This window comes from Salvia hispanica, chromosome 2 (assembly GCF_029641045.1).
Source record: "Salvia hispanica isolate PSC_SH4W2 chromosome 2, Shi_PSC_v1, whole genome shotgun sequence".
In the NCBI taxonomy this organism is placed as follows: domain Eukaryota; kingdom Viridiplantae; phylum Streptophyta; class Magnoliopsida; order Lamiales; family Lamiaceae; genus Salvia; species Salvia hispanica.
Window position 1 is genome coordinate 18,003,861 of NC_142693.1, and position 20,302 is coordinate 18,024,162.

Sequence of the window (20,302 nt, forward strand, 5' to 3'; positions counted from 1 at the left end):
TCGGGATTTGTTTGGCTTGCTTCTCTGTCGGTGGGTGGCTGTGGTGGGTCGTGGCGGTTCGCGAGAGTTAGGGCGGTGGCTCTGGGCGGTGAGACCGTGCCCAATTCCTCCTCTGGGTGTCGAATCGGCTCCTCTGCCGTCGACGTCTTCGGTGGTTTGAGATGAGGTGTTGATACTCCTCTGGGCAGCTTCTCGTTTAACCCAGCCGTAGGCTGCTTCAAGGGATGCGTTTGATTCATCTTTGAGGATGTCTCTCCTGATTGAGTCATACTCTTGATTCAGCCCTGTTAAAAATTTTATCAGGGGCTTGCCGTTGGAGAATTCTCGAAATTGTTCGACCCCCTTGTCACAACACGTGATTGGTTGTTTCTGGCAGTGATCAATATTGATCCACAGCCCATTTATTTTCCGGTAGTACGTCTCCAGATCGAGATTCCCTTGTCTAATGTTGATTGCTTTCTCTTCCAGGTCATAGATCAGATACGGGTCTGCCTTGCTTTCATATGTTACCTTGAGGCTATCCCATGGTGCCTTCGAGGTTTGGTGATGTGCAAAGTCGGCGATAATATTGTCTTCGATATTGTCGACAATCCATGAAAAGACGACCGGATCGTCTTCCTCCCAGTCGTCGTACCCCTTACTTCCGGGTTCAGGAGGCTCATTCCTGATGTACGACTAGGCCCCTCGGCCTCCTATCTTCACTTTCATCAATCGTGACCAGATTGGATAATTCTTTCCGTTCATTTTGAACGCGACGGTGATGTTCTTGTTGTTCCTCAATTTCGTTGATGCTTTATGATCTGGTTTTGTATCCTCCTCGATGTCTGACATTATTCCTGAGGCAGGGTTCGATTTCTGTGGTTGATTTTGGCTATGGGTCGAGAATTTGGTATATTGTGGCTATGATGATATTGTTCTGAGCCAAGATTGAATCTGCTCTGAGGCCATGATAAAAGGATCGGTAGAAAATATGTGTATTATTTCTTGATGATTTACATTGTACACATAGTACCAATATATAGTGCTAAGGATTTCTATACATGGTAAACCTAATTAGCATAATTACATTTATTACAATCTTCTATCTTTCGTAAGGAAATACTCTCGTGTATCTCCCGACTTATATTGTGCAATCTTCTCCAACACTCATAAATGCATTGAAAGGAGCTCACACACTGAACAGGCCCAACAACCGGTTTCACACCATTACCATTTTGTCGTTGTGACATATTCAAATTGAGGTGGCAATTTAGCAATGATGGCCATAAGGCTATTTATATAATGGTTTAAAAGTTAGTATAACTGTGTGTAAATTGAAATAGTAGCCTGCATTCAGTTAGCATGACTAATCGAAAGTTGCTGTCGTTGTTCTTCCTGTTGTTGATCGCAACAGTTCTCTACGCTGGGGACTACTCCAAATCCATTTGCGGAAGCACTGGAAATTACACCAGCAACAGCGCATACAGCGCTAACCTCAACACCACACTCTCTTCTCTCTATAAAAACATCGACAGCGATGGCTTCTACAACGCCTCGACCGGGCAGGGGCCCGACAGAGCCAACGCCCTCGCGCTGTGCAGAGGCGACGTTCAACTCAGTGTATGCCGTGAATGCGTGCAAAATGGCGTCGCCTCACTCGTGGACTCGTGCCCGGCTCAGAAGCGGGCAGTCTTCTGGGATGATTTCTGCACTCTGCGATACTCGAATGCTACCGTCTACGCGACTCTGGCGACTAGCCCCGTACACTACTTGTCGTATCCAGTGAACGTGACCAGTCCAGAGCAGTCCAAGGCAGATCTGAGGATGTTGCTCGATGATCTTCGTAGACGAGCCGCTGGTGGCTCGTCTACAAAGGTGGCAGCTGGGAATGTAACTGGACCCGATTTTCAAATGATTTTCGGGTTAGTTCAGTGCACCCCAGATTTGTCATCACAGGATTGTACAAGCTGTTTGGTTGGTGCCATTTCGGAAATACCGCAATGCTGTGATGGGGTGCAAGGCGGCAGAGTACTCAGGCCAAGTTGCAATCTTCGTTTCGAGAGCGCTCCTTTTTTCAATGAGACTAGGCTTCTGGAACTAGAGTTTGTTCCTCCGCCTCCTCCTCTTATCGAGCCGCCTCCACAGTCACCACCGTCAGGTAATCTTAAGTCCCTATCTTCTGTTATGAACCCTGCTTCTTAAGGTTTCACTCTGTTTTCGGTGTACTTCAATTGACATGAATTGAATCAATACATTAGTTTTTTGGGTTTTTTTTTTAGCAGGAAAGAAAAATGTTAGCACAACTATTGTCATAGTTGTTGTTGTAGTTGTTGTGTGTTTGATTGTGGCTGTATCAGCTATCATCTTTCTAAGAAAGAAAAAGAAACAGAAACCAGCAGAGATTCCTCAAAGTAAGTTACTCATCTTTCTTGCACACTAAATGCTTTAATTTCAAAGTATTGGACTCAAATGTTTGTTCATAATTTGTTGAAGATGTGGACGAGATTAGCACAATCGAGTCTCTGCAGTATCCTTTCAGCACAATCAAAGCCGCAACAAATGATTTCTCAGATCATAATAAGCTGGGCCAAGGTGGATTTGGGAGTGTCTACAAGGTACATACACAAATTAGAATAAGAGTGAGGGTGTAACAAATTAAAAAACTAAATACAAATATTGTCTTGTTTGATAATTTCAGGGGAAACTTCCAAATGGTCTAGAAATTGCAGTGAAAAGATTGTCGAGAGATTCTGGGCAGGGCAATATAGAATTCAAAAATGAGGTTCTGTTATTGGCGAAGCTTCAACACCGGAATCTAGTTAGACTGTTAGGTTTCTCCTTAGAAGGAATGGAGAAGTTGTTAGTATATGAATTTGTTCAAAATGCAAGCTTGGATAACTTCATATTCGGTAACATTCATCATTAATTAACTTTTAGCTAATGATATGAAAACATATGCTAACTTTGCAATTAATTGGACATGGAGACTCAGTCAGGCATTTAAATTTGGATTGGGATAGTCGCTACAAGATCATAGGAGGTGTCGCGAGGGGAATCCTCTACTTGCACGAAGATTCCCGTCTCAAAATCATCCACCGTGATTTAAAAGCTAGTAATATTCTTCTAGACAGTGAGATGAGCCCCAAGATTGCGGACTTTGGTATGGCGAAATTGTTCGGACAAGATGAAACGCAGGGAAATACAAGCCGAGTCGTAGGAACATAGTAGGTTACACAATTTAAAACTGTTTATTTGAGCTACAAAAATACTAAAAACTGTAAATTGCAGCGGTTATATGCCACCAGAGTACGTAATGCATGGCCAGTTCTCAATCAAGTCCGACGTCTACAGCTTTGGAGTATTAGTCCTTGAAATCATCAGCGGACAAAAAAACAATGGCTTCCGAAGAGGGGGTGACAGCGTAGGAGACCTCCTGAGCTTCGTAAGTACTAAGCATATAACATATTATTGACCGATTAACTGTAGTTAGTGACTGAAAAGTGAGATTAATGAATGTTGCAGGCTTGGGAAAGTTGGCAAGAAGGAAGAGGTGGAGAAGTGGTGGACCCATTTTTGAGGAGTGGTTCAGGTTCAGGTTCGACAAATGAAATGCTTAGATGCATCCATATTGGTTTGCTATGTGTTCAGGAAGATCCTGCGGATCGGCCAACCATGGCTTCTGTGGTGCTTATGCTGAGCAGTTCCTCCATAACATTAAACTTGCCTTCGCAGCCAGCATTTTATGCTACCATTGGTCATGGTTCGGATGCATCGCTTATTCACAACTCCTACTCCACAAATTCTCACCACAGGACTACTTCTCGGTCGTTGCAGCAGTCTCACCATTCCTCGCAAAATGATATATCCATTTCCGACTTATATCCTCGCTGATTCGGCTCAGAAAAAGTTTATGTATTAATATTCGTATTGTGTTTTCGTATCATGTCAACATTGTTTTCGATGGAATTTTTAGTTTATATTATTTAGAGATTCAACTAGCGTATGATAAAAATTTCAGCTAAAAAATATGTCAATAAATCATTTCGATCAAATATGGAAAAAACCAAAAAAAAGGAAAAGTTGAGATAAACACTGTGGCATAACAAACATTCGTAACATCATTTTCACATCAAAGCATAGTTAGGACAGTGGGGTGCGTTAAAATGACAATTACTCTTAAAATACCACCATACTACCATTCCTAGCCAATCATTTATACACGTATCAATAAAAAAAATGCTATAGTGCAAAAATCTCGGCCAACAATATATATACAACAATTTTTTCTCGACTAGCAATATCCAACACGCTATACAACAATCTATAGATTGTTGTGTAGCATTTATAATATTGCTGGATATGTTGTGTCGCGGTGTCACTTTAAGAGGTGTTGTCATTTTAACACAAACCGTTAGGATATAGTCCATATTTAAACATAAAGCCTGCCTCATTTGCTTAGTTCTTTAACTTGATTTTTTGTTTTCGATCTTACTTCGCTCGCAATAAACTAAATAACATTCAAATTAGACTTGCGAGGACGTGTGAAGACAGGTATATATAGATAATCTCTAATTGGAGTGATGATCAATTGCTAACTAATTAGCAATAACAATTTAAGGCCAAATCTTAGTCATTAGATTAGAAGATATAATGGTTGAAATAATGCCACGTGGATTATATTTTAAATTAAAAAAGTTACTTAAATAAACTTAAAGGGTATTAATGTCAATTCTTATATATGGTAGTTAAAATTAACTACTTTCTCTCTCCTTAAAATCATTTTAAAAATTTAAATTTACATAACTCTTTCGATTTAAATTATTTTTTCGTAAAAAATATATCCCCTCCGTTCCCTCATAGTTGAGGGACTTGGATCCCCTGCTGTGGTAAAATGCACAGCAGAGGATGCTGTGCAAATCATATCCCTCCATTGATTTTTATTAAGTTAGATTTTTTTTTTATGTATAAATGAGTGGCTTTGATTTGCACAGGGATCCAAGTCCATAGTTGAGTCATTTCCATATATAGTACATTTTCTCTCTTTCTTATTTTATTCTCTCTTACTTTATTGTCTCTACTTTATTCACTTTCTACTTTATTATCTCCTTACTTTTTTTTATCTATTTATTTAACACACTCAACATCCTTTTTTTAAACTCCGTGCCAAAAAGTTTTACCTCAACTATGAGGGGAACGGAGGGAGTATCAAATTAAAGGTAATTTCATAAAGATTCTAATAAGATCTCAATTGCATATATTCCGACGATGATCGAATGATAAAATTTTATAATTTTTATTTCAATTTTCGTATATGTTGATAATAAGATTTTATATCAATAAATGCAATCAACAATCTCAATATAATGCATGTACAATATCGATAAAATTGTGTTCATATTTTCTGGTACTTGTGTTGAGATTCTCATGTCACTGTGTTGATATTTGTGATACACTATATTGACTATTTTACTCTTTGTTGATATTTTATCTACTTCCTCTGTTTTTTTATAGTTGAGGTGCAACTTTTCGACACGGAGTTTAAGAAGGAGATGTTGAGTGTGTTAAATAAATAGATAAAAAAAGTAAGAAAGAGGAAACAATAGATAGAATAATGTATAAAATGAATAAAGTAGAAAGAATAAAGTAAGAAAGAGAAAAAGTTACTATGAAAATGACTCAACTATGAGAGAAGTTCCTGAAATAAAAAAAAATGACTCAACTATAAGGGAACTGAGGGAGTACTATTTATTAAAATACGTAAACTTTAATCTCATTATCACTTATTGTAAGATCTAATGATATAACATAGGTCTTAGTTATCATCACTTATTGTAAGATCTAATGATATAACATAGGTCTTAGTTATGGATGGATACTAAATGCATTTTAACATTGCCCTCTCTAATTGTATCTCTGGTTAATGTTTGTTTCATGCCAGATTTTATGTAACGGATTGTTGAAGAAAGAAATCTGGCGATATAAATCTCTTGAGGAGAATTTGGGCTTCCCTTAAGTAGGCTAATAGACTGGGCTAGAAAATGTTTTCATTCCCTCATGTAAGCTGATAGGCCCAAAGTGAAAATTTAATGTATTTCTCTTTTTATTTTTCTACTTTTTTATCAATAAATAGTTAAATACATACCTCATTCTTTTGCATTTTTCTCGTCAGTCGCGGAATCCGGAATATATAAAGTGGTTACCCAAATGAAGATCAGACTAAAAAATTTCATATCCCTTGTATTTCGAAAATCTTTATCTTCAATAAAAAAAAAACATAAGCTCTTGGATAAAAAAAATCCATAAACTGTCGATATTTGGCTAAAAAAGTTCAACGTTCTTCCAAGAACAAATTTATTAAAAAATAAAAATAAAAGTCTGTGGCGTCACATTTTAGGACTCATCATCTTTCTATCTTATTTCTCTAACTTATATTTATATGCTTTATTTAATTCCATTCACACTAAAAATCATCATTTTATTTTATGCTACTATAGTCTATTTCCAATTTTCTTTTCATAATAAATTTTCATAGCCTACTTGGAGTTTGAATCAACTGATACGATTATGCCAAAATCCACTCCAGTCTCTATTTTAATAGCCTACTTTGAATTATTATAGTACTCCACTACTCTCTTTGCTAGGACATTGCTTGGCTTCTTCTCATTCATTCAGTTCACACGCCGCCCAAGTCATGGTCGTCTATTACACTTTCACTCCGCTTTCTGTAATTATTATTATACTATTGATAATGATTTCAAAGTGAATATAAACACTTAACCGTAACTGTGTGTAATAATTAACATGGGTTATCAAAGATTGCTGTCGTTGTTCCTCCTGTTGTTGATCCCCACAGATCTCTACGCCGGGGACTACTCCTCATCCAATTGCGGCAGCAACGGCAATTACACTAGAAACAGCGCATACAGCGCTAATGATACAATATTACTCGTATCAGTATGGATCGGTCCGTTCGCGGAAGATGTTTCCGTCGAGCAACCCAGGCAAAACCCTGGCTAGGGTTTGAGAAACAAGAACGATAAAAAATAAAAGGGAAATAAACTTGGGGATAATTTTCGTAATCTTATCAATGAATAACGAACCCCTTTTATAGTGCTAAGGACCCTAGGGTTGGTTCGACTCTCTTATGCATTCCGGGAAAGAACCAACAAAGAAAACCCGTAATGGAGCTTATAATCCGCTCGACCCAATAACTAATTCAAAATAATAATAATACTAAAAAAGAAAGCAACAATAATTAAATAATCCAAGTCTAATTAACTGACTAATAAGAGACGAAGTCTCTGTAGCGCGCGGGCGTCCGCCGCTGCCTTCCACTCTTCCGTTGTGTCCTCTCTTCCGTTCTCCCGCGCCTTCCACTTCCTTCCGCCTCCTCTTGTTCCCGCTGAGCTATCTCTGACCCTGTTCTTCCATTCACATCCTCTGGCTGAGCCGTCTCCTCTATACCTGTATCAACCCCCCCTGGTTAAGCTGCTCTTTGTCCTCAAGGAGGGAAGGAAACCGACGAGTAATCGTCTCAAAAGGCTCCCACGTGCAAGCATTTTCATCCTCAACTGGCCACTGCACCAAGGCCTGTTCCTCCGGCACCCCATTCTTCATCACCATTCTGCGTTCCCAAATTCGGATTGGCTGCATAACCGGCTTCGAGCCCACAAACTCGGTCGGCAGATCAACTACTGCAGAATCTTTAGACCCCTCCACAAACGGCTTAAGCAAGCTGACGTGAAACACATCATGAATCCGAGCACCCTCCGGTAACTTCAACCTGTACGCCACCGGACCAATTCTTTCTGTAACCACGAACGGTCCATAATAACGCCGTGCCAACTTCGCAGATAAAGGTTTTGCAACAGAATGTTGGCGATAGTGCTGTAGTTTCAGCAACACCCTGTCCCCAATGTCGAACGAGACATCTCTGCGATGGCGATTAGCGACCTCCCTCATCCGCTGTTGAGATCTCTCCAAACTTTTGCGAAGCTCCACCAGCAAGGCACCCCTCTGTACAATCAATTCGGCTACCGCCGGAGGCGCTGCCGAAGGCTGAACCGCAATCAGATCAGGTGGGTGACGCCCATATAACGCCCGAAACGGCGACGTGCCCAGAGCCACATTGTGAAAACAGTTTAGAGCGAGCTCCGCCCAAGGCAGAAAATTGGCCCACTTCGTCGGTTTATCAGCTGTGAATGCTCGCAAGTATTGCTCCAGCCCCCTATTCCGCACCTCCGTCTGTCCATCGGATTGGGGATGATATGCCGTAGAAAATCGCAGCTTCGTACCACTGAGAGTAAGCAACGAGCTCCACACCTCGCTCAAGAATATCGGGTCACAATCCGAAACAAGTGACTTCGGAAACCCATGTTGTTTCACCACATTGTCAATAAATGCTCTTGCTACCCGTAAAGCATCAAAACGAGCCGGGAGCGCTGCGAAGTGAGCATACTTCGAGAGTCGGTCCACCACCACCATAATCGTTGTAAACCCCTTAGACATAGGTGACGAAATCCATAGAAACATCCTCCCAAACTTGCGTTGGAATGGGGAGTGGCTGCAGAAGTCCAGCTGGTTTCTGAGTAGAATACTTCGTTGTCTGGCACTCAACGCAGGCTGCCACATAATGCTTCACTTCACGAGCCATAGCCGGCCAAAAGAATGCCGCCGCCAATCGACGCAGTGTTCGTTCAAACCCCGGATGACCCGCCTGCGGTGTATCATGATACTCAAATAACAAAGCGTCCTTAAACTGCGATTTGCTGCTCACATAAATTCGTCTGCCATAGTACACCAATCCGTCCAAAAAAGAGATGTTACGCGGCGCCGAACCACTCGCAATCAGTCGCTGCAACTCCACCAGATCCTCTGCCGAATCCGTCTCCTGCTTCAACAAGGTGATTATATCTGGCAGTGGCGGATGGAGATGGTAACTTGGGGGTTCGAATGACCCCCCGAATTTTTTTTTAGTACTATTATATATATATATAGAAAATTTTAATTTTATATTAAAATGCACCCCTATTCTAATTTGACTACTCCTAATTAGCTATGAAAGGAAGTTAATAAAAGCTAAGAAAATCAATTTAATTCTAACTAAAATTCCAAAAACCTAGCCGCTAAGCCACCCATTCCCAATTAGCTTCTGTTAGAAAAAGTCCTCTCCCCGGCAGGCACCGCTAAGCCGCTGACGCACCGCACCGCCCCGCCGTTGCCAACCATCGGGACTGCTTCTCCTCCAGAGTCCAGGCTCCAAGGCTCCAAATTCCAATCCGCATCTCCCTAATTTCTTCTTCAATCTTTAGCCGAGGCCGAGAGTGGCGGATTGAGTGAGTCAATTGTTTATACTTTTGTTTGTCAATTGTTAATTTATCAACCATTCATTCTTTATATTTATATGGGTGTAAGTTATACGTGTAAACATATGGTAGAGGTGTAAATGTGTGGCCATGGGGGTCTTATTCATTAAATAATTTGGGGGAAACATGTGGGTCTTAGGGCACTCCCAATGGTTAGGCGTTATTGTCGGCGAAAAATCGCCGAAAATCGCCGAAAAATCACCGGGCGTTGGAGGGAAATCGGCGATAAATCTACCGATTCATCGCCAACTCCCTTATTATCGCCGAATCATCGCCGCCCACTGTGGGCGCGATTCGGCGATAAATCGGCGATAATTTTTTTTTTCTTTTTTTTTCGCCGATTTATATTTTCCAATGATTAATACAACGATGAATGGTTCATTATAAATCTATTTATTAAACACATTTGTAGGGAAAATTAAATAATATTAAAAATGATGATGTAAAAATGAAATGTTGAGTTAGGGAGAAATAAGGGAGAAACCATTGGAGCAGATGGCTAAAAGTTGGCTAAAAACTGGGGATAAATTTTGGTGCTGATGTGGCGCTGATGTGGCAGGAGTTAGGGAGAAATAAGGGAGTTTTTAGGGAGAGCATTGGGAGTGCTCTTATTCATTAAATAATTTGGGGAAAAATTTTGGCAGCTTGTGGCTTAGAAAATAGAATAATGATTTTGATAGAATATTTGTTATGATATATATGCAGAAAATAAAATAAAAAGTGATGAGAAAACAGTCCGATCTTCGACAATTTCTCGCCAAAAAGAGAAAAACTTATGATAGTTCAAGTTCTCCGGCTTCAAGCTCTCTACCTTCAAGCTCTCTGGCTCCAATTGGTATTGTATCTCCTTCAGATGCTAGTGTGCCATTACAGGAGCAAGAATTGATTTATGATGTTGAAAAACTTCACCATGATCCTATTAAAAGAAGTCAAATAATGGAATATCCTCCAAATGATCGAGATGCAATTAGGAGGGCATATATTCTTAGAAAACCTTGTCAGCCAAGAACTTTTGATTTTCCACAAAGAAATTTTGGAAGTTCGCGTCGTTGGTTTATGGTTTCATGGTTTGATAAATGGGATTGGCTTGAATATAGTATGGTTGAAGATGCTGCATTTTGTTTTGTTTGCTACTTGTTCAGGAATGAAGTTGGACTTAACGTGGGGGGAGATGCATTTGTGAATAAAGGATTTAAGTCGTGGAATAAGCCAGAACGATTTATTAAACATATTGGTGGAGTTAGAAGTGCTCATAATATTGCTTATGAGAAATATGTGAACTTGAGGGATGGCAAAAAGAAATCGATTCTGGTTTCTTTAGATAATGTTAGTGATGTGATAAACAGAGAATATAATGTTCGCTTGAAGGCTTCAATTTCTTGTTTACGTTACCTATTGGGACAAGGCAGGGCATTTCGTGGTCACAGGGAAGGTGAAGATTCCCTTAATAGGGGAAATTTTATTGAACTTTTAAAATGGTTGAAGGCACATAATATGAAGTTATTTCAAAAGTGACTTTGGAAAATGCCCCTGGAAATTGTCAATTGACATCTCCAACTATTCAAAAAGACATCATCAATTGTTGTGCTAAAGAAACAATGAAGAGAATTGTGGATGATCTTGGTGATGACTACTTTGCTATATTAGCCGATGAATCTAGTGATGTGTCCCAAAAGGAACAGTTGGCTCTTTGTTTGCGCTATGTTGAAAAGAAAAGGGGAAAGGTAGTTGAGCGATTCATTGGTCTTGTGCATGTTGGTGATACTACATCTTTGTCTCTTAGAAGTGCAATTATGACTTTACTTGTTGAACATTCATTAAGCCCATCCAAGATTCGAGGGCAAGGATATGATGGGGCTAGTAACATGAAGGGTGAGATACATGGACTCAAGACTTTGATCATGAAAGATACTCCAAGCGCTTACTACGTACATTGCTTTGCCCACCAGCTTCATCGAACATTAGTAGCCATTTCAAAAAAGAACGATGATTGTAGTTGGCTTTTTGAAACTGTTGGAATTTTGTTGAATGTAATTGGAGTTTCTTGTAAGAGAAATGAATTGATTCGTGACATTCAAGCACAAAAAGTTGCTCAAGCATTGGAAGTTGGTGAGCTTGAATCGGGATCGGGGTTGAATCAAGAACTTAGTTTGAAGAGGCCTGGAGACACTCGTTGGGGTTCTCACTACAAGACTCTTTTGAATATCATGGACTTGTTTTCTACGATTTTTGAAGTTCTTACGATGATTGGAAAGAAAGATTCAATTTTCAGTGATAAGGGAAAAGCTCAAGGCATTTTGTACTTACTAGAGTCATTTGATTTCGTGTTCATGGCACAACTAGTGACTACTATATTTGGGTACACTAACGATTTGTGTCTTGCTTTGCAAAGAAGAGATCAAGACATCATTAATGCTATGAGGCTTGTCACTCTAACCAAAGATCAACTACAGAAAATGAGGGAGGATGGATGGGAGATTCACTTGAACAAGGTAATCTCAATTTGCAATAAAAATGACATTGTTGTTCCGGATATGAAAGCGCACTATAGCCCTCATGGAAGATCAAAACGTTTTGTTCAACAAGTTTCATATCTTCATCATTTTCGTGTTGATGTGTTTATCAAAGTGATTGACTTATTACTTCAAGAACTTGATAATCGATTCGATGAAGTTAATATGGAGTTGCTCAGATGTATGGCTTGCTTCAATCCTAGAGATGGCTTCTCTTCTTTTGACAAGGAAAAGGTACTCAAACTTGCCACTTTTTATCCTTCCGAATTTTCAAACATTGATTTGATGAACCTTGAGTGCCAACTTGATTTATTCATTGGAGATATGAGAAGTGATGAAGACTTTCGGAATTTGCGAGATATTAGTTCTCTTTTGGTGAAGCTTGTTGAAACAAAAAAAGATGTGGCTTATTCGCGTGTGGCTTTGCTTATCAAGTTGATTTTGATTCTTCCGGTTGCCACTGCAAGTGTAGAGAGAGTGTTTTCTGGAATGACGTTTGTGAAGAATAAGTTGCGAAATAGTATGGGTAATCAACCTTTGAATGATTGTTTGGTCACTTTCATTGAGAAAGATGTGTTTCTACAAGTATCCGATGACGATGTAGTGAATCGTTTTGAAGCAATGAAGACTCGTCGAAAAATAAATTAGATATAATGTAGATTATTTTGTATTTTGAAATGTATGACTCTAAAATGTTATATTTCAAAATATATTTCTTTTAGTACTATTAGTTTTTATTTTTGGTATGTTATATAATGATTTATCATATGACTCGTACCCCGAATATAAATTCCTGGATCCGCCACTGATATCTGGGATATGGTGAGCAATAGCTGTCAATAGATCAGCTTCGACCGCCACCTCCTCATCCCGGCGGGAAAGGGCATCTGCAGCCTTATTTGAAGCCCCGGTTTTGTACTCGATCGAAAATTTGTAACCCATCAACTTCCGGACATACAAATGCTGCTCCGGCGTCTGTATTATCTGCTGCAACAGCTCCTTTAAACTCTTTTGATCGCTCCGGATCACGAATTCTCTACCCAACAAGTATTGGCGCCATTTCTGCACCGCCTCAACAATGGCATATAGCTCCTTATGGTACGTAGAAGCACTCCGTCGCCGTGGACCCAATTTCTTGCTAAAAAAGCTATCGGGTGTCCATCCTGTAACAAAACCGCTCCAATCCCAAAGTCTGATGCGTCCGTTTCCACATAGAAGGTTCGTGTGAAATCTGGAAGCCGAAGAACCGGCGCCTACGTCATGGCCGCCTTCAAATTTTCGAAGCTGTTATCCGCCGCCGTTGACCAGGTAAACGCGTCCTTCCTAAGGAGATCCGTCAATGGTGCAACAATCTGCGCGTAGTGGGCAATGAATCGGCGGTAATAGCCTGTGAGGCCCAAAAAACCACGTAGCTGTTTCGGCGTTTTCGGTCTCGGCCAAGCTACCATCGCCTCTATTTTTGTCGGGTCTGCCTTCAGCTGCCCATCCACAATGAGATGGCCCAAGTACTCCACCATAGTACTACAAAAAGAACACTTGGAGACCTTCACAAAGAATCTGAGTTCGCCAGAAAGCACCAGTTGATACAATATTACTCGTATCAGTATGGATCGGTCCGTTCGCGGAAGATGTTTCCGTCGAGCAACCCAGGCAAAACCCTGGCTAGGGTTTGAGAAACAAGAACGATAAAAAATAAAAGGGAAATAAACTTGGGGATAATTTTCGTAATCTTATCAATGAATAACGAACCCCTTTTATAGTGCTGAGGACCCTAGGGTTGGTTCGACTCTCTTATGCATTCCGGGAAAGAACCAACAAAGAAAACCCGTAATGGAGCTTATAATCCGCTCGACCCAATAACTAATTCAAAATAATAATAATACTAAAAAAGAAAGCAACAATAATTAAATAATCCAAGTCTAATTAACTGACTAATAAGAGACGAAGTCTCTGTAGCGCGCGGGCGTCCGCCGCTGCCTTCCACTCTTCCGTTGTGTCCTCTCTTCCGTTCTCCCGCGCCTTCCACTTCCTTCCGCCTCCTCTTGTTCCCGCTGAGCTATCTCTGACCCTGTTCTTCCATTCACATCCTCTGGCTGAGCCGTCTCCTCTATACCTGTATCAGCTAACCTCAACACCACACTCTCTTCTCTCTATAAAAACATTGACATCAATGGCTTCTACAACGCCTCGACCGGGCAGGGTCCCGACAGAGCCAACGCCCTCGCGCTGTGCAGAGGCGACGTTCAACTCAGTGTATGCCGCGAATGCGTGCAAAGCGGCGTCGCCACACTCGTGGACTCGTGCCCGGTCCAGAAGCAAGCTGTCTTCTGGGATGATTTCTGCACTTTACGATACTCGAATGCTACCGTCTACGCGACTCTGGCGACTAGCCCCGTATACTACTTGTCGTATCCAGTGAACGTGACCAGTCCAGAGCAGTCCAGGGCAGATCTGAGGATGTTGCTCGATGATCTTCGTAGACGAGCCGCTGGTGGCTCGTCTACGAAGGTGGCAGCTGGGAATGTAACTGGACCCGATTTTCAAATGATTTTCGGGTTAGTTCAGTGCACCCCGGATTTGTCATCACAGGATTGTACAAGCTGTTTGGTTGGTGCCATTTCGGAAATACCGCAATGCTGTGATGGGGTGCAAGGCGGCAGAGTACTCAGGCCAAGTTGCAATCTTCGTTTCGAGAGCGCTCCGTTTTTCAATGAGACTAGGCTTCTGGAACTAGAGTTTGTTCCTCCGCCTCCTCCGGTTGTTGTCGAGCCGTCTACACAGTCGTCGCTGCCAGGTAATCTTAACTGTCTATCCGTATGAACTCTGGTTTCATTCTGTTTTCGGTGTAGTTCAATTGACATGAATTGGTTCAATACATTAGGTTTTTGGTTTTTATTTTTTTTTTTGCAGGAAAGAAAAATGGTAGCATAACTATTGTCATAACTCATAGTTGTGGTTGTAGTTGTTGTGTGCTTGATAGTGTCTGTATCAGCTATCATCTTTCTAAGAAAGAAAAAGAAACAGAAACCAGCAGAGATTCTTCAAAGTAAGTTATCTTTCTTGCACGCCGTATGTTTTATTCATTCGTTTTACTCAAATGTTTGTTCATAATTTCTTGAAGGTGTCGATGATATTAGCACAGTCGAATCTCTGCAGTACACTTTCAGCACAATCTAAGCTGCAACCAATGATTTTTCTGATGAAAATAAGTTGGGTCAAGGTGGATTTGGGATAGTTTACAAGGTAGATATACTAAGGATTAGAATAAGAGTGTGCATGTATCAAATTCAAAATCTAAAGAAAAATTTGTTATCATAATTTCAGGGGAAATTTCCAAATGGTCAAGAAATTGCAGTGAAAAAGATTGTTGAGAAATTCTGGGCAGGGCGATATGGAATTCAAGAATGAGGTTCAGTTATTGGCTAAGCTTCAACACAGGAATCTAGTTAGACTGTTAGGTTTTACCTTGGAAGGAATGGAGAAGCTGCTAGTGTATGAATATGTTCAAAATGCCAGCTTGGATAACTTCATATTCGGTAACTTTGATCATTAATTCACATATTAGCTAATGATATGAGGAACATATGCTAACTTTACAAGTAATTGGACATGTAGACTCAGTCAGGCATTTAAACTTGGATTGGGATAGTCGCTACAAGATCATAGGAGGTATCGCGAGGGGAATCCTCTACTTGCACGAAGATTCTCGTCTCAAAATCATCCACCGAGATTTAAAAGCCAGTAATATTCTTCTAGACAGCGAGATGAGCCCCAAGATTGCGGACTTTGGTATGGCAAGATTGTTCGGACAAGATGAAACACAAGGAAATACAAGCCGAGTTGTGGGAACTTAGTAAGTTACACAACTTAAACTGTTTAGTTGAGCTACAAAAATACTTAAAATTGTAAATTGCAGCGGTTATATGCCACCAGAGTACGTAATGCACGGCCAGTTCTCAATCAAGTCCGACGTCTACAGCTTTGGAGTATTAGTCCTTGAAATTATCAGCGGACAAAAAAACAATGGCTTCCAAAGAGGGGGTGACAGCATAGGAGACCTCCTGAGCTTCGTAAGTACTAAGCATATATCATTTTATTGACTGATTAACTATAGTTAGTGACTGAAAAGTGAGATTAATGAATGTTGCAGGCTTGGGAAAGTTGGCAAGAAGGAAGAGGTGGAGAAGTGGTGGACCCATTTTTGAGGAGTGGTTCAGGTTCAGGTTCGACAAATGAGATGCTGAGATGCATCCATATTGGTTTGCTGTGTGTTCAGGAAGATCCCGCGGATCGGCCAACCATGGCCTCGGTGGTGCTTATGCTGATCAGCTTCTCCATAACCTTAAATATGCCTTTAGAGCCAGCATTTTACGCTACCATTGGTCATGGTTTGGATGCATCGCTTATTCACAACTCCGACTCCACAAATTCTCTCCACAGGACTACTTCTCGGTCGCCTCAGCAGTCTCAGCGTTCCTCGCGAAATGGTGCCTCCATTACTGACTTGCATCCTCGCTGAATTCTCTGTATTTAAGGTTGATTTTTATTTTATTTCTGTTCTTTACCGATTGAATTGTTAAGATTGATTTGAAATTTTTATCAACTTTTTGTTTTTTATTATAGTTCCAACCTCCAATTTTGACTAAATTTGAAATACTATAACCTGCCTACATGATCTATATTGTAAGTAAATTTATCCCAACTCAGTTATCTAAATTGACTAAATTTGAAATACTATATAACCAGCCTAAATTGTCTAGATTGTAAGTAAATTTATCCCAACTCAGTTATCCAAATTGACACTCAGTGTCATGTTTTCCGAAATTTTCCAATTTTTTTAGAGATTCAATTAACATGTCATAGAAATTAGAACATACATATGGTCAAAATTTCTGCTAAAGCCCATGTCATTAAATCATTTCGACCAAACAAGAAAATAAGGAAAAAGCAAAAATCTATGGCTTCTGATACCAAATGATATGAACCCGACTTCTTTGTTGTGAAATCGAGCCACAAATTATTTTTTCGGATTTTTTCTTGATCTATTTAAATAAAAAACCAAATGGTTAGAGATATTCCAATACCACTTTGACCAAGCTAAAATTCTAATACCACTTGTGCATAAAAGGTCGCTTCTTAATGAACCAATCAATGAGGTCAAATTGTAGTTTGTACTTGGTAGGGACATTCCCTTGGTCTATACAATTTCATGGCTTCTTCATTGTATAAATTTTCTGATTTTATTTATAAAGTCTATTTTCAATTTGCTTTTCAAAATGAATTTTCATAGCCCACTTGATGAAGTCATGGTCGTCTTTACACATTCACTGAACTTTCTGCAATTATTATTATAATCTGTTTTGAACAACCAATGCAACTATCAATTTCTTTACTACAAGTTGTGCAACCGGTTTCACACCATCAGTCCATCACCATTTTCTCGCTGTGACAAATTCAAATTGAGGCAGCAATTTAGCAGGGATGGCCATTTGTATAATGATGTAAAAGTGAGTATAAACACTAAACCATAACTTCTGTAATAGTATTGCAGTCGACGATCCTAACATTAATTAGCATGACTTATCTAAGGTTGCTGTCGTTGTTCTTCCTGTTGTTGATCCCGACAGATCTCTTCGCCTTGGAGTGGGCCGGGACCGATTGCGGAAGCAATGGCAACTACACCAGCAACAGCACATACAGCGCTAACCTCAACACCACTCTCTCTTTTCTCTCTACACAAAACAACATCAATGGCTTCTACAACGCCTCGACCGGGCAGGGTCCCGACAGAGTCAACGCCCTCGCGCTCTGCAGAGGCGACATCCAAGTCAACGCGTGCCGCGAATGCATGAAAAGAGCGCGAGCCGAATTAAGGGACTCGTGCCCGGTCCAGAAGGAGGCCACCTACTTTGATGAATTCTGCACTCTGCGATACTCGAATGCTACCGTCTACGGGGCTCTGGCACTTGACCCTGCCCAGTACTACTGGAATCGAGGCAACGCCACGAGCCCAGAGCAGTTTAAGGAGGATCTGAGGGCGTTGCTCGATAATCTCCGGATACGAGCCGCTGCTGGCTCTTCTACCAGGAAAGTGGCGAGTGGGAACGTAACTGGGCCCGGTTTTCAGACGATTTTCGGGTTAGTACAGTGCACCCCGGATTTGTCATCGGAGGAGTGTAGTAGCTGTTTGATTCGTGTCATTTCACTCGTACCGATATGTTGTAGCGAACAAATAGGGGGTAGCGTGTTCAATCCAAGTTGCAATTTTCGATTCGAGACTCATCAGTTTTTCAATGAGACTAGGCTTCAGGAGCTAGAGTATGTTCCTCCGGTGGTCGAGCCGCCTCAACAGTTGCCGCCAGGTAATCTTAACTGTCTATGTTATGAACTCTGTTTCTTAAGGTTTCATTCTGTTTTTGGTGTAGTTCAATTGACATGAATTCAGACTTGTTCATTGTGACACACTCAAGTATGTCTCTCTCTTAATAGATTAGTCTTTTGAGATAATCTCTCATGTTTCTCTGTGACATAAGTGCTGACTAGGCTAGTTTTTTGGTTTAAATTCTCGTGTTTCGGGTTATAGATTCTCTTGTTTGGCTTAATTCTTGTGTTTGGGTTTATAGATTAAATGAGTCTATTTGATTTGAATTCTCCTGTTTAGATTTGTAGATGTTTGGTCTATAAAATTCATATATGATCAACTTTTTAGGAGATTGAATTATATAGCATCTCGGAGACGGATCAGTTGACTCAATACATTTGTTTTGTGGGGATTTTTTTGGCAGGAAAGAAGAATGTTAGCACGACTATTGTCATAATTGTGGTTGTAGTTGTTGTGTGCTTAATAGTGGCTGTATCAGTTATCATCTTTCTAAGAAAGAGGAAGAAACAGAAACCAATGGAGATTCCTCAAAGTAAGCTACTCATCTTTGTTGCACACTATAAGCTTTAATTCAAAGTATTGCACTCTAATGTTTGTTCATAATTTTTTGAAGATGTCGACGGCATTAGCACAGTCGAGTCTCTGCAGTATCCTTTTAGCACAGTTAAAGCGGCAACAAATGATTTTTCTGATCATAATAAGTTGGGCCAAGGTGGATTCGGGGCTGTTTACAAGGTAGATACAAATATACAATACTACTACTAGTCTAAACAAATACAAAAACTAAACACATAATTTGTTGTATCATAATTTCAGGGGAAGCTTCCAAATGGTCAAGAAATTGCAGTGAAAAGATTGTCGAGGGATTCCGGGCAGGGTGATATCGAATTTAAGAATGAGGTTCTCTTATTGGCTAAGCTTCAACACAGGAATCTGGTTAGGTTATTGGGTTTCGCCTTAGAAGGAATGGAGAAGTTGCTAATATATGAATTTGTTCAAAATGCAAGCTTGGATAACTTCATATTTGGTAATATTCACATCATATTAGCTGTTAATGATGTGTGACCCTATAATGGCTAACTAGTTTGCAATTTGACATGTAGACTCGGTCAGGCATGCAGATTTGGATTGGGATCGACGTTATAAGATCATAGGAGGTATTGCGAGGGGAATCCTCTATATGCACGAAGATTCTCGTCTCAGGATCATTCATCGTGATTTAAAAGCCAGTAATATACTTCTAGACCAAGAGATGAGTCCCAAGATTGCTGATTTTGGTATGGCAAGATTGTTTGGACAAGATGAAACGCAGGGAAATACAAGCCGAATTGTCGGAACATAGTAAGTTGCAAAAATTAAACAGTTTAATTGAATTGCAAGAATACTAAAATTTATAAATTGCAGCGGATATATGCCACCAGAGTACCTAATACACGGCCAATTCTCAATCAAGTCTGACGTCTATAGCTTTGGAGTATTAGTCCTTGAAATCATCAGCAGCCGCAGAAATAATGGCTTTCGAAGCCAGGATGGCAGCGTAGGGGATCTTATAAGCTTCGTAAGTTTTTAAGCATATATATATTACCTTGTTAACCACTTAATTATACTTACTGATTGATAATGGGAAATTAATTTTGCAGGCTTGGAGAAGTTGGCAAGAAGGAAGAAGTGGAGAAGTAGTGGATCCATTTTTGAGGAGTGGTTCGGGTTCGACAAATGAGATGTTGAGATGTATCCATATTGGTTTGTTGTGTGTTCAGGAAGACGCAGCTGATAGGCCAACCATGGCCTCAGTGGTGCTTATGTTGAGTAGCTTCTCCGTAACCTTAGACTTGCCTTCAGAGCCAGCATTTTACGCTGCCAATGGTTATGCTTTGGATGTGCCACTGATTCACAACTCCGACTCCACAAATTCTCACCACATGTCTTCTTCTCAGCCGTCGCAGCAGTCTCGACGATCCTCTGCCTCCATTACTGACCTATATCCGCGCTGATTCCCTCACCCAAACAATGTTTTTGTTTTTCTTCTTTGCCAATTGTAATGTTAATAGTTTGTGCACTTA

General features: G+C 40.4%; 5 protein-coding genes and 1 pseudogene across 5 annotated transcripts; all 6 read left to right on the forward strand.

Annotated features, from left to right (window-relative positions):
* The first annotated feature begins 1,803 nt into the window (after nucleotides 1–1,803).
* LOC148931709 (cysteine-rich receptor-like protein kinase 25) lies at nucleotides 1,804–2,802 on the forward strand. The gene is made up of 5 exons (XM_089064863.1): nucleotides 1,804–2,137; nucleotides 2,262–2,390; nucleotides 2,473–2,594; nucleotides 2,678–2,738; nucleotides 2,780–2,802. The coding sequence occupies exons 1-5, from the start codon at nucleotides 1,804–1,806 to the stop codon at nucleotides 2,800–2,802; spliced, it is 669 nt and encodes a 222-aa protein (XP_088920989.1).
* Nucleotides 2,455–3,974, forward strand: LOC125188177 (cysteine-rich receptor-like protein kinase 10). The gene is made up of 5 exons (XM_048084937.2): nucleotides 2,455–2,594; nucleotides 2,678–2,888; nucleotides 2,972–3,203; nucleotides 3,268–3,421; nucleotides 3,502–3,974. The coding sequence occupies exons 2-5, from the start codon at nucleotides 2,828–2,830 to the stop codon at nucleotides 3,868–3,870; spliced, it is 816 nt and encodes a 271-aa protein (XP_047940894.2). The 5' UTR covers nucleotides 2,455–2,594; nucleotides 2,678–2,827; the 3' UTR covers nucleotides 3,871–3,974.
* Nucleotides 3,975–10,280: 6,306 nt separating this feature from the next.
* Nucleotides 10,281–10,859, forward strand: LOC148931710 (uncharacterized). The gene has a single exon (XM_089064864.1). It carries the CDS (start codon nucleotides 10,281–10,283, stop codon nucleotides 10,857–10,859), a length of 579 nt encoding a protein of 192 aa, XP_088920990.1.
* An 83-nt stretch (nucleotides 10,860–10,942) lies between these two features.
* LOC148931711 (uncharacterized) lies at nucleotides 10,943–12,505 on the forward strand. Its single transcript, XM_089064865.1, has one exon. The coding sequence runs from the start codon at nucleotides 10,943–10,945 to the stop codon at nucleotides 12,503–12,505; it is 1,563 nt and encodes a 520-aa protein (XP_088920991.1).
* Nucleotides 12,506–13,117: 612 nt separating this feature from the next.
* LOC125188187 (cysteine-rich receptor-like protein kinase 26) lies at nucleotides 13,118–16,376 on the forward strand (annotated as a pseudogene).
* Nucleotides 16,377–17,376: 1,000 nt separating this feature from the next.
* Nucleotides 17,377–20,302, forward strand: LOC125196682 (cysteine-rich receptor-like protein kinase 26). The gene is made up of 7 exons (XM_089065802.1): nucleotides 17,377–18,219; nucleotides 18,643–18,771; nucleotides 18,853–18,974; nucleotides 19,056–19,266; nucleotides 19,343–19,580; nucleotides 19,644–19,797; nucleotides 19,880–20,302. The coding sequence occupies exons 1-7, from the start codon at nucleotides 17,433–17,435 to the stop codon at nucleotides 20,231–20,233; spliced, it is 1,995 nt and encodes a 664-aa protein (XP_088921928.1). The 5' UTR covers nucleotides 17,377–17,432; the 3' UTR covers nucleotides 20,234–20,302.

Coding starts and splice junctions, on each gene's coding strand:
- LOC148931710 (XM_089064864.1), top strand. CDS start 10,281: ATGGAATATCCTCCAAATGATCGAGATGCAATTAGGAGGGCATATATT.
- LOC148931709 (XM_089064863.1), top strand. CDS start 1,804: ATGTTGCTCGATGATCTTCGTAGACGAGCCGCTGGTGGCTCGTCTACA. Junction 2,595..2,677: donor GATTTGGGAGTGTCTACAAG/GTACATACACAA, acceptor TGATAATTTCAG/GGGAAACTTCCAAATGGTCT. Junction 2,739..2,779: donor GTCGAGAGATTCTGGGCAGG/GCAATATAGAAT, acceptor TTATTGGCGAAG/CTTCAACACCGGAATCTAGT.
- LOC148931711 (XM_089064865.1), top strand. CDS start 10,943: ATGAAGAGAATTGTGGATGATCTTGGTGATGACTACTTTGCTATATTA.
- LOC125188177 (XM_048084937.2), top strand. CDS start 2,828: ATGGAGAAGTTGTTAGTATATGAATTTGTTCAAAATGCAAGCTTGGAT. Junction 2,889..2,971: donor CTTGGATAACTTCATATTCG/GTAACATTCATC, acceptor ATGGAGACTCAG/TCAGGCATTTAAATTTGGAT. Junction 3,422..3,501: donor TAGGAGACCTCCTGAGCTTC/GTAAGTACTAAG, acceptor TGAATGTTGCAG/GCTTGGGAAAGTTGGCAAGA.
- LOC125196682 (XM_089065802.1), top strand. CDS start 17,433: ATGACTTATCTAAGGTTGCTGTCGTTGTTCTTCCTGTTGTTGATCCCG. Junction 18,975..19,055: donor GATTCGGGGCTGTTTACAAG/GTAGATACAAAT, acceptor TCATAATTTCAG/GGGAAGCTTCCAAATGGTCA. Junction 19,267..19,342: donor CTTGGATAACTTCATATTTG/GTAATATTCACA, acceptor TTTGACATGTAG/ACTCGGTCAGGCATGCAGAT.